Below are 13,788 nucleotides of genomic sequence, written 5' to 3' on the forward strand. Positions count from 1 at the left end.
ACACACTGTATAGGACGGGGTCGACAACGTTCGGCACGTGGCTTGCCAGGGTAAGCACCCTAGCAGGCTGGGCCAGTTTATTTACCTGCTGACGCGGCAGGTTCGGCTGATCGCGGCCCCCATTGGCTGCGGTTCGCCATCCCGGGCCAATAGGGGCGGCGCAGGCGAGGGATGTGCTGGCCGCGGCTTCCCGCCGCCCCCATTGGCCCGGGACGGCGAACCGCGGCCAGTGGGGGCCGCGATCGGCCGAACCTGCCGCGTCAGCAGGTAAATAAACTGGCCCGGCCCGCTAGGGTGCTTACCCTGGCGAGCCGCATGCCAAACGTTGCTGACCCCTGGTATAGAATATTATTAAATGAACACAGCAATGCTACTGAACAAAGTATTATTGCAATCTAGACTTCATTAGATTCAAGATGAGGCTGGATCATTTGTTGTACAAGCTAGTACAGATGATATTCATAAGTTGTAGAATGATTAGCTTCTGCATGATGTGTGTGGTTTGAACACACTGATCCTTACCTTTCCCCAAGGGGAGTCCCACGAGGGCTCTCCTGGTTTGGAGGATTTCCACAAAGCAAAATCATTCGGGGAACGTTTCTCACTCAAACGATCAGCTGAGATACTGAGGTCACCTGTCAATGGAGAAAACTTTGTACATAGTTGCACTTTCTTTAAACATTAGCGTTACCTACTCTTGGCTCTGCTGTAACTTTCAATGCAAAAACTCCCCCCAAAAAACAAAAAGCCACCACACTAAAAATTTACAATAGTAATCCTTTGCCGCTCCTGAGACTACCAACAAAAGTGTCAGTTGTGAAGCTTCTTAAGCCCTGAAATATGTGATTCAACTGCCACTCTCTCTGAGCATGCATAATTACAGCATTACACCCCCCCCCAACACACACAATATTAAGGTTGCAAATTCAAGCAGTCAGAAGTTAGAAAATGCCAGAATAAAGGCCTGTGCAACCTGAATTCAGGTTCCTTTTGCGTATGCATTATGATCTGTTCTTTAATTACATGATCACATACTATTTTTTCCATAGCATCTCTGTCTCATTCAGGAGATGACACAGGATGGATAGTAATCACTGAATGTGTAGCTATTCAATATTTCTTTTTATCCTTATCATTCATTGTGTGACCCCATGTACTATCTATTGCAGACCATTAAAACCTTGCACTGAATATAGAATTATTAATTTCCTCCTGGGCATTGTGCTTGGTTACAAATTTTGGCATCACCCTCTACCACAAGTTTTAATTAAAAGAGGGCTGCACCCATTTAGCTCAGCACAGTAACACGAATATTTACAATGCTAAGGACAGTTCTCAATATATAAAAGTAATTTACATTTGAAGCAGGCAAGTTGTAACAAGCTGATCCAACCCCATTGCTGGTCACTGATTTCAGGAAAACAGCTAATTTGTAGTGCTGATCGGGAATAGTTCAACTAAATGTTTTTACATCAAAAAATTCTGATTAGTTGAAACCAAAACTTTTTGCAGGAAAGGGTCAATTTTGACAAATTTCTTGACTCAAAATTGTTGGAAAAAAGTTTCATAGTTGTTGAAACACCCTATTTCAACATAGAATGAAAGATTCTGGTTTCCCAATTCAAAATGACTTTTTGTTTCAAAATTTAAGCTAGAATAATTTTTTTAGAATATAAAAATTGGTCGAAATTTAAATGTTTTGACTGATGCAAACTGATTTTTTTTTCTTTCAGATTTTTGGTTTATAACATTTTTTGAGATTGACTTCTTGTCCTGACTTGGGACAAAAATTTGTTTCAAAATCTTAAAATTGTTTGCAAGACAGGAAAACTGTTGCCAGCCCAACTCTACTCATTTGTGACTCCAAAAATAAAAGAAGTGCAATGTGGAGACTACAAAATGTTTCCATTATGCTAATGGGCCTAAACCAAGTCAATGGGAATGACTGACGGTGTGCATGTTGTAGTAACTTAAGTGAATATTGATTTTATTACCTTCACCCTCCTGAAGAGCTTTCTGATCACCTACAGCTTCAGGAACCAACTTAGCATAGGAGTGTTTCTCAGTGGCATCAAACTTCATTGTATCAAAGTAGACAGAGCCATTTGATACATAACTAGAAGGTTAAAAGATTAACAAAGGCTCTATCAATATAAAACTAAAACTCAGCAATAAGCATCTCTATCCATCCTATATAAGATCTTCAGCAGGACTACTTGAGGAGTATGGTACTTGAGGAGTATGTTCAACACGAGTAAGGATGACAGAATTTGTTCCTAAATTGTTAAAGTGCATGGTAAAAACTTTAGGTAAAAACTGTAAAAAGCCAGGGTAAATAGGAAAGCCAATTAACATTAATTTGTTAAATAAATATTTTAGCAAGATATAAAAAGGACACTATTAGATATTTCTCCTTTATAAATGTTAACATTTCCTCCCATCTTTTGATTGTCTGCAATAACGTAACAATTACAAGTTACATTTACTTTCCAGGTTGTTTGCAGTGTTGGTCCCCGGATATTTGAGAGAGAACGTGGGTGAGATTCCTTTTATTCCACCAACAGAAGTTGGTCCAAGAGACAGAGACAAGCTTTCGAGCTACGCTGAGCTCTTTGGGTCCATTAAAAGATATTAGCTTACCTACCTTGTCTCTAATTTATTTTCCAATCAATTTTGTCCTCCTCTATTTGGCCAATTTATTTTGCATTGGCTTTAATGGGTCAGCCTTAGGATTTTTTCCCTCCTTCTCTGTTTCAAAACCACTAGGAGTGTGCAGCACTCAGAGCACAGGGCCAATTTTCCAGCAGACCTATGGCTTGAGCATAGGCACAAAAGCAGGTTTTGCGCACATGTATATTAGACACCCAATGGCAGTTTGAGCCATAGTGTATGAATTTTCCCTGCTGTTCTAGAAAAAACAATTTGCTTTTTAAACTGTTCAGAGATAAGATGTTTTTGTGATGAAAACCCTATCATACAGAAAAGCTGTACCTGCTTAAGCTACAAACAGAAAAAATGTTAAGTCGGGATGCCTGGATATTTAGGCACCTGTATAGAAATGGCTTGATTTTCAAAGGTACTAAGCAGCAGCAAAGTTGGGGAAGTCAATTGGAGAAGCAGATCTGCACATGTGAAAAAAATCAAGCCACTTCTACTTAAGTGCTTAAATGAAGATTTAGTGGCCTATTTTACACTTCCATTTCTGAAAATTGTTGCCTAACACTACAGGTAAAATCCTGGTCCTGTTAAAGTCAATCAGAGTTTTACCATTGATGAAATGGGGTTGTAACTTCACCCTATATTTTTATGATCTGAAGTCCCCATTTGTAAAAGAAAATGAAAACCACAGTAACAAAAATTTTTTAAATTAGGTTTGAGATTATTTCTTGGGGGTGAAGGAACAAGCTGATTATTTTTATCCCAAAAAACACTGCTTGAATGCAGTCTTTTGTACCATTGCTTATAGAAATAGAGTAAGATGGCTCCACTGTATATTGTAGAACTATTATTTCAGCATTAGAGCTTTGCTTTGTTACACAATAATTGCAGCGATAATTCTGAAATGTTGCACAGAACTCATAACGGCACTTACCCATAACCATTATCCACAATCTTTTGAACAAATGCCACAATTTCCGGTACATATTCGCTGACCCGAGTTAAGACATCAGGAGGTAACACCTATAGATAAAGATAAATGGTCATTTATATATACTGCATTTCATACCACTTTTCATGCCAGAATCTCAATTAAATCTCATCATCCTTGTGAGATAGGTAATAACTATTTTATAAGATGGAAAAACGAAGCAGTTAAGTGACTTGCTCAAAGGAACACAGACATTCTAATTCCTAGTTTCCTACTCTGGGACTTGAAAGAGCTACTGGACCTCTTTTCTAAACTTCTTATCCCATCAGCCAAGTTACTAAAGATCTGGCTGCTGCAGAAGATGAAAGTTGTTCAATTTGTGGTATCTATGCTGTGCAGGGGATTATTCCCCACCATGTTTCTAAGCTACCTGCCATGTAGAAAAACAGCTTTCAGTTATCTGAACCTCCATATAGGCAACAGCATTCAGATATAAAATTCTCAGGGTGTGTTTGTTTATTGACACCATCGAGTTAGTCAGAATTTCTTAGGTACCCAGTGATGGTGGACTCTCATGCTAAATGCTGATGTTTGTTAGCAGGGCCCCTGGTGGCGCAGTTAGTAACCCCAGACATGTACTGTATCTCAAATTCCAGACTCAGCCTGGGACAACAGCATGGGGAAAGACAGAAATTAGCAACATTGGAGGAAGGAAAATAGACCTTATTAATGAGTAAGGGAATGAGACACCCACCCCGATGTATTTGCCCAGTTCATGTCAAGGGGAAGGGATGGGGCGTAGCTATGCAGTACGAAGTGCCTGATCTCCAGACGGGAGAAACTATTGTTAATGTGATCAGTTGCAGGGTGGCAACGCTGATGAGAAGAGGACAGCAGGGTCTTAAGGTGCTGATTTAATAGCTACCGGTTCATTGCAGGTTAAAGATTATCAATAAGGTGGTGAGCTAAGACCTTCAATTAAAACTGAGTTATTGAATTTTACTTCAGGGCCTTCTAAGGGTGCAGCCAGCCTTACACATGCTTGGCACATACAAAGTTCATAAGATGGAACAGCTTGTTTACTTACATTGAGGGCTTCCATATCTTTATGATACTCCTCTTCCCAGAATTTGGGGAGGTTAGAGAATATGGAGTTGTCAGTCACCTGACTGCCAAACTTGGTGTCTAGCCACTCGGACAGCACATCTTTTGCTTCTTCCAACAATTTCTATGAAAAGAAAGTTATATACATATAACAGTTCAGTGCAATACAAATCTAGAAAAAAGTCTTACTTATGAGCCTAGACTGTAATGCCTTTTAATAGGCATTTTAAAAAATATGTTTTCACATTGTTAATTTGCCTGGGCATGAATATTCTTGCACCTGTCATTCTTTGCAGCCATGTAGCCTTCCATGTGCTTGGAGCGAATAGAAGATGGGTACATAATTTACATCTAGAGAGAGTCTTAATGGTGTTCTGATAAAAGATACAGAGAAGTGCTGAGGGATTTGCATTTTGCTGAAGATCAAGAGAAATATCATGTAAATGAATAAAGATAATTCAGTAAAAAAAGTGCACCCTAAATATCATTCAGGCTATTTTCTCTTTAGTTTTCCATTAACACTCTAATTACACCATGCATTTTGAGAACAGATATACAGAATCAGCTTAAAAAGAATGCCTACTTGGTGACATAATAGATTTGTTTTTAAAAACAAAGACACTTATAAAGGCACCCATCTTTTAGTGGCTGGATGAATTTTACATAAGTTGGACCAAAAAGGATGCATTTCACAAAGGCAGGGAGCACACAGTCTGTGCCCCCAACAGTTATTGCACCAAACAGCTTGAAAGAGAGGCAATACCATCCAGGGTTCTAATTACTAAAAGAAATTAGTTACAATATCTGTTGTGTTTACTGGGGCTTATCCAAAGGACAATGAAGTCAATAGGAATCTTTCCATTTATTTTAATGGGCTTTGGCTCAGGCCCACATCCAAAGGACAGATATTTCTGAAATAATTTGGAAACATCAATTCGGTGAACAAGAGGCATAAAATACTTGAGCAGCACAGCAATAAAACTGTCAAAGGTATTTCCATATGCACTGTGGACAGATCTGTATGTACAACCAGTTATGGCATGAATCCCTTCCCAAGACAGAAATTCCATGAAATAAGGCTAAAGATCTGAGTCTTTTATTGTAGAGGAGAAAATCCTTTACGGAAAACTGGAAATAGCAGCTATCAAAAAAGATCATGATGAGGTTCTGCAATGTCTGAGGCTAGTTTGAGTGGCATACGAAAACTATTTAACTGAGCTCAGTGATACGGTTTTACAGCGTTGAATGTTAAGTATTGGGAAATTCTCAGACCATTTATAAAATATGTTTCAGAAAACTGTTACAAGCCAATGAGATTTAAAATCCATTCATATTGACCTCAGCATGTTTGTTGATCTCTTCTCCGGGAAGTTTCTTTTGCACAGCTTCTTCTAGATGTTCCACAGCAGACTTCACTGCATTCTGAATTCTTTCCAGCATCTGCTTTTTATCTGGATCAGTGGTGTCATTTAACATAGCTGAAAAAGGCTACATTAAGAAATGTTCATGAAATAATGTGCAGTAAAAAGAAAAAAAAATCTATCCAAGAACTTTAACTGGATGACAGAACTATAGGCACTTTCTTCATGTTCTGGTGTGCTGCAAGCGCAGCTTATTCAACAGCTGTCTATTCCTCATGTAAAATATGTTCTAAGCACATAATTCCTTACTTGAGATGAGTAGTATGTTTCCCCACATGCTGTCAGATTGAAATCTATCAGACTACTCAGAGAATAATGTACTACTCAACATCAGTAAAGCAGCAATAATAAGGCCACTAGTTTTAATGATCCAAAAGGATATGGAATATAAAATTCCATTCACATTTGACTGTCTAAATCTGAATTAACAGCTGTATCACAATACGTGTTCCTTGTAGATAGTTGTAATGTTGTAAAGATTAAAAACAACCACTATTTAGTACCTTCATTTAATCTCAATGCTCTCTACAAAAGTGAATAAGCATAAGCCCCCTTTTATATATGGGATAATTTTAAGCACAGAAAAGTTAAGTGACAAGTCAGTGACAGACATAAAATGCAGCCCTCTCCTCCCCTCCCGCCCCCCCGTACCTCCCAGCTCTGTGCTTCAACTCATAAGGTTGAGAATCGCTTGTCTTTTTTACAATTCATGATGCACAAAAAGGCCAAAAACTCACCCTTAACCCCCCTAAATTGTAGCACCAACAGCTCAATGCTGTCAATGGCACAGTAGGAAGCATAATTCATGTTCAAACTTACTGCATAAAGAAAGTTTACACAAATACTTTTCATACGTGGCCTTTCCTTAAATTTGTGTTTTATATGTCAGAAGCTCAAGTAATATTGCAGCCAACATCTGAATTTTCCTCAAAATAGTACATACATACATGCAGATTAGATGTCTGGGGACAAAATTAGGCATGCATTTTGCACATGCAATTTTATGCCTAACACATCAGAAAAGTCTGGCGGGCATTTAAAAAATGGTCAAAAATTCTACAGCTGTGAAGATGGCTGTTTATTTCCAGTAATACAGCATCAGAAGTTTTCCTGTGGATGGTCCTGATTCAGCAAGGTACTCTAAGCAAATGCCTAATTTTAAGCACATGAGCAGTCCTACATAAGTCAATGGAACTCCCCACGTGCTTAAAGTACCTTACTGAATCAAAGCCTAAGTTACTAGCAGAGGAAAACTATGAGCTCACCTTTGAAGCAATTTGAACATCTTCAAATAGCTGGACTGCAGGTGGCTTCTTCTCTCTATATTGTTCAAAAAGATAATTTTGTCTTGCTCTCTTGATGATCTACAAGGCAAGAATATTAAAACATATTTCTAAAAAGGGCAGACAAAGTCCAAATACCAATGTACTTTCCTACTAAATACTTTAGTAGCCCTCCAAATTCAACATACTACAAGAATTACATATATAATTAACACCACTGAAGCACATCAAATAAAGTAATCATGAAATTAAATGCATTAATAACCAATAATGAAGCAGCCCAGTAAAATAAGTTACCTTTGTAAAAAGGAGATAATCTTAATTGTTTTTAACCACATTCACTTATACATCAGCTTGGAAGAATTAGATTTTTAAATCGGTAGATGTTGGTACTGGTTGATTTTACCATGCACACAAACTGACAAAATATTTCCATCCATGATCAAAGTTTTTTAAAGATAGGCAAAGTAAGAAAAGGGCTGCTCGAGAACTTAGAGATTGATTTAAGAGTATTTACTTTTATATATTTTGACATCTGAAGTTGATAATTTTGGTTTTAATGGCTATAAAGCTTCAACTTTCTGAATTTCAACATTTACTATCATTAAATAATTCTTGCCTGACCACCCCTCATTGTCTGGCTCGCCCCTTCCCACAACTGAAAATTAAAAATCAACAGAAAATTAAAAATGCTTCAAACTCACAATTCTGTACAACTGTGAAAATTTAAAATTTGATAAAAAAGGGAAAAATGTTTAAAAATAAACAGATACTATTCACTGAAATTATATACAAAAAATTGAATTCTGCCAAGCCTACTTATACACAAAAGCAGCATGGATCTAAATTACTAGAGGTTTTGCTAAAGTCTAGCCAGTATACTAAAACTGAATTAGATCCAGTGACTGAAAATCAATGTCTTTGTCACAGAGATTAGAATCAGGCTACATAGTGCAATTGAAGTTACTAGTCTAGGTGTCTAGCCTTACCAAATTGATAAAACACACTATATACATACTGACTCTGAATCCCTGGACTTGGTCAACTTATTGTCGTTTAGATGCACCTTTAAAGACACCTTACCTTATCATCAATATCTGTAATATTTATACAGTAGAAGACATCATATTTAAAGTAATCCCTCAACACTCTTCTCAGGATATCAAATGAGATGTATGACCTAAAAAAATTCAAAAGGAAGAACTTACTTTTACTTAGTGGATACCTCATATACAATCTATTATATGCAAGAACTATGTTAATGCAGCACTGAATGAGATTTTAAATCCCACAGTGTCAGTAAATTCCCAGCTGAAGTTCCCATAGCAACATTAACTTTCCCCCCACTACAAACAGACTTTTCACTGCATGATAACAAATATAAATAAAATTATATATATATATATAAAATTTTCTTTTTCCACCTTAGAGTACCTGAGTTGTTGTCTAGCAGTATGTCTAACTCACTGTACTTGGCTTGACATATTCCTAGGGATTTTCAGCTTTGTTATTTAGCTGCTTACAACATAAACTGTTAGCTTTTTATCCAAGGAAGAAACTCTGTGGTACCTGGCATGTCCCATGTGAGAAGCATCATATACTGTTGGGCCACAGCAATACCATGTCACTTTTTTGCCATTCTGGGGCTGAAATACATCCTTAAATGGAAAGGAAGGTTCAGTGAGCAGAAGAAATTGAAGACATATGGGATTATATGAATCTGGATTATAAAACAACAATTACACTCTCAGTTTTACTGTACGAAAAGAATGCTAACTTCACCACATAAAAGAGATAACATAATTTGTCTTTTTTCCATAAGCTGCAGTCTACAAAATGTGATATCAAAGTCTAGACAGCCAGATGGGTCAGATCTTCATTTAACCCTTAGCAGATATTACCCATACATGCAAAGGGGAGAGCGAGGCCTAGTTTACATGGAGACATTTTCGGTATAACCTGAGGTGAGAATTTAAATCAACATTGTTACACTAGTATAACTCTCAGTTTAGATGCTCTTATTCCCATATAAAAGAGTGGCTTTTTTTGATTTAGCTTATGGTGCTTAAGAATGTTTGTTTAGCTTAAAACCTAATAAACAAAAAAGGTACTCATACTAGAACAACAGTGTCCAGATGGAGCTGTTATAACAATACTGGTAAAACTTTCTCATGTAGACAAGCCATAACAAGACAAATTCCGATTTGGTTCGGTTTTGTGTATGTTATGTTGTATTATGTTATGCACTCTTGGGTGATGGAAGGCTGCAGTCATATATTATACCTGGAATATCATAGCACTTTTTATGTTTACAGACATATGTGACTAAACTAGGTATCTTTGACACATATTTAACAAGATTCAGCAAAATAATACATCTATTTTAATATGCCACAAACTTGTGAATAGATATGAAAACCATTAAAAAAAAATTAATTATATTTGCATCTCTACAGAAAACCCTGCAGTTTTTTCCTTCCCTCACCTTGTTGCGAGTGAGGCTGTTGTAGAGGCAGAGTTTAGACTGTTTTGTTCCTTCTGGGGAAGACCAGTGAGGCTGTGTACGTTTGCCTTTACCTAGAAAAGAACGTAAAGACAACCTCAAGAATCTTTAAAGAGCACCATACTATGGATTTATAGCAAAGGATTTTCCACACGTTTTCAAAACCATCTGCCTTAAATTATCTTAAAAGGAAAAGGTGTTTTATAAATGTACAGAAACAGCTCCATTCAAAATAGCCCAAACTAATTATATTACGTAGACCTTCCCATAGAGCTGGTATAAGGGATGTATTCAATTCCATACAAGTTTATTTTCTATTCTCTTGCTTGCCATCAGTTTATATTCCTTTTTGAATTATAAATCTAAAACAGGGAAAAAATGCAGTACAGTGTGCATTAAAGCATGTACAAAGATTTTGAAATATAGTCAATCATTGAGGTAACTGTTTTCAAAAAGATCTGTAACATTTTATCTTTGTAACACCTTAATAAGACTGCATATCTTAAAATTCATGCAATATTTAGAAAAAATTCCACAAAGTCCAACGCCAGTATCAAAGAACAGACATTTAGTGGGAGAAAGAGAAAAGGGCAGACCGCATAGCTTAGAAAGAAATTCTCCCTTTTATCACACATTGCTTCTCTGAACACCTTCCTTTATTACAAAAACATATCCTAATGGAGCACAATCTGGTCTTTGAAGTATTTATTGCAGGGAGCTGAATCATTATGGTAAAAGAAGAAGTATGATAAATTATGAGGCAAAATCCAGCCCTTACCCGAGGGCACTATGTTTTGAGGAAGGAGTGAGGAGGAGGGGGCCAAAGAGAGGATGAAGACCAGTACAGTACTAGCTACAGTCCTAATATTGTGTAGAGTGGGTCAAAAAATGGAATTTCCATACTGTGGGAATTTCCAAATTTTAGTAATCTGTTTTCATTTCAAATCAGAATGGAAATTTCAAATTTCTAGTACAATGAAAACGTTGAAACATTTCAATAATGTCAAAATACAAAATATTAAGTATGATATTCAAATATATAAAATAATTGTAAGTATAAAGGTCAAAACAAAATGAAAGTGAAACAAAAAAGTAGAAACACACCAAAACGCCAATTGAAATCTACATGTTCTCATGAACCGTTTCTATTTCAATGAACTTGTATTTTCCAACAGAAAAATTCAGTAGAAATTTTTCTGAGCAGGTCTAATACAGAGCTATCTTGATTTTAGATAGCAGGATGGTTCAGGCCAAAGCACTGCAATGCACTGCCAGGCCATATTTAAGACTCCTTTAAAAAGAAGCATATCATACAGTGAAACCCTGCTATAATGCGATGATTGGGGTACAAAAAATTAGATCGCGATAAATGCGGGGTCACGGTATAGCAGGGTTACGAAAATTTTACCATTTAAAGCCGGTCAATTTCTCTTGGGCAGAGAGCAGGGGAGATGTCCAAGGGGCAGAGGAAGAGTGAGGAGCAGCTGGGGATGAGAATGGCTCTTCCCGCCAAAAGGAGAAGCAGGGGTAGGGGAAAAGAGGCAGTGGGGAAGGCACGTTCCCTTTTTTGTTTGTTTGTTTTGTGCTTTGGCGGCGCTCCGGCCGGTGTGTTTTTTTGTTTGTTTGTTTTTGTCTTTGTGCACTTGGGGCGGCGGGAGCCACCTTATGATCGCATTATATCCGAATTCGCATTATCGCGGGGCGCGTTATAGCAGGGTTTCCCTGTATGTCGTAGCTCGCAGCATGCCAAGCGGGAGGCGTGGACACACCTCTAAACAGCTGACCGTGCTTCTTTGAGGATGCAGTGTGTGCCCACTGGATGCTGGGGTAATAGCTGGGCACAACTCTTAGCATTTGTGAGGCAGAAGGGTGCCCTGCTGCTTGCGCTGGGGAACTGGAGGGATTAAAAGGCCTCACGTACTCCCTTTTCCTTGCCCACCTACACATAAGAACTGAGCAGAACTCGACTCTCTTTTCCATTATGTTTCTAAAAATTTTACAATCTTAGATATTACACCTCTGATGTGCTTAAAAAACAAGTAGCAGCAGAGTATCATCCCCTCCAAGAAGCTGCAGTGTGCTCTGCATCTGGCTTCCACTCTCCATACCACCCTTGGCTGTATTTCAGTGATGTGATGTGTGAATATTAATTTAACACATTAACTTACAAGAAAACTGGAAGAATAACAGCAAAACAGAAAACTGAGAAATACAACAAGTTTTCCCACCCCACTTACTTCAGTACTGTTGTTAAGAATTTGTATGGGATGCAATTTACTTGCAACTAAAACATTATCCAACTGTTTGCAACTTGTATTGTCAAAATGGCTTTCATGTTTTGTCTCTTAGCATGCCCATCATTCACTCAGTTTCCCTGGAAATATCTTCCTGTGTGTACTGCAACTGAGAACCACATTATATATAATCCCCACTATCCTTTTGAACAATTGGGTAACTAGAAAAGAGAGGCTTAATGTAATACCCTGTCCCAGACAAGGATAAAATATTTAATCTGTATACTGTACATTGAGCTGTATCATTAGTTCTAAGTTTTTTACTTTAAATGAGATATAAGTTAACACATACCTCAAGTACAAAACCAGCCTATCCATAAACGAGTCCAAATACCAGAAGACAAATGTTTACTCTTAGATTTACAAAGGTTACAATGACATGGATTACTGTGGTGAAGGCAACAGCCAAATTAATCATAGAAGAAAAAAAGATCCTATGCGCCAAAGCTGTCAGCTCATGATCCAGGAGCAATGATATATATAGACTATAACGGCAAAGTTCAAACATACACTTTCAATAAGAGATCAATGCACAGTCCCAGCCCATTCATCTATATGCTTCTTCCCATCACTTTGGTCTTCTCTAAGTTGAGCCTAAGCGAGTTTGTTCTCATCCACATCCCTAGCTCTGTTGGACACTAGGACAATACAAACAGCAATATCCAAGTTCTATGAAAAGGAGATGCAACGCTGCATCTCCTTATCTGCCTATTGGACACTGTAAGACATAATATCTCATTATCTCACCAGCAGCCAGACATATATCTTTAACAGGAGACCTTGGGAGAAGGCAGATTCATTACCTCCCTGTAAGATTTCTCAGACAGAAAGGCACAAACCTATGGAAGGGCTATCCTATCGCCACCCATAAAACTCTGTGGTTGAATCAACAAAGCCCCTTATAGTTAGTGCTATTAAAGACTACTGCCCGAGCCAACAAATCAGCCCGGGAACCTTCATTGTGTCTGTTGGTAGGTGGAAATCAGCCAACAAAACCAAGCTTGTCTGTGCCAGACTAACAACTAATACCAGACTGGTAGACATTCACAACACATATGATGACAGGACGCTACCGGGGTTAATTCAGCACTACCTTCTCCATAACCTTGATCAAAAAAGACTGGGTGTTAACATGCAGCTATTGAAAAGCATTGTACAGAGCTAAGTACTATGAATAATATAATAACTATTACATGACTTCTTGAGCAGGGATCTCACTATAAAGCATTTGTTTAAAGGCAGCTGGCGCATAGGAAAGCACCAGAGAAGAATGACAAACTCCCAAGAGGTTACACAATAACCTAGATTAACCAGTTCGAATTTCCTCACATGAACTGTAATTAAACAATTACCAAGGAAAAGCTACATTCTTTTCAGAAATGTGCATTTACCCTGTTAGTAAACACAGTTTACATTACTATAAACTTGTATAATATACAAAATCTGTATTTCTGTAACTCTTTATGAAAAAACGGAATGGCTCCAATTGAATGGACCCTCACACGGTCAAAACAAAAACTGTATACATCTGAGACAGAATAGGATTTTTTGGTAATATTTTTTATTTTAACATTTTAATTTCTTATATGAGCCT

General features: G+C 37.6%; 1 protein-coding gene across 4 annotated transcripts in view; it reads right to left on the bottom strand.

Moving 5' to 3' along the window:
* Positions 1-13,788, bottom strand: part of CARS1 (cysteinyl-tRNA synthetase 1) — a 54,965-nt gene that overhangs the window by 26,394 nt on the left and 14,783 nt on the right. For all 4 annotated transcript variants that reach the window (XM_065594714.1, XM_005293933.5, XM_008164495.4 and 1 more), the window contains 9 exons: positions 9,883-9,974; positions 8,967-9,055; positions 8,481-8,577; positions 7,380-7,478; positions 6,032-6,181; positions 4,677-4,817; positions 3,593-3,681; positions 1,995-2,116; positions 523-635 (listed from right to left, as the gene is read on the bottom strand). In XM_065594714.1, the coding sequence (XP_065450786.1) occupies positions 523-635; positions 1,995-2,116; positions 3,593-3,681; positions 4,677-4,817; positions 6,032-6,181; positions 7,380-7,478; positions 8,481-8,577; positions 8,967-9,055; positions 9,883-9,974 (992 nt within the window). The remainder of the gene's footprint in view (positions 1-522; positions 636-1,994; positions 2,117-3,592; positions 3,682-4,676; positions 4,818-6,031; positions 6,182-7,379; positions 7,479-8,480; positions 8,578-8,966; positions 9,056-9,882; positions 9,975-13,788) is intronic.

The sequence above is a fragment of the Chrysemys picta genome, chromosome 4, assembly GCF_011386835.1.
Source record: "Chrysemys picta bellii isolate R12L10 chromosome 4, ASM1138683v2, whole genome shotgun sequence".
Taxonomy (NCBI): Eukaryota; Metazoa; Chordata; order Testudines; family Emydidae; genus Chrysemys; species Chrysemys picta.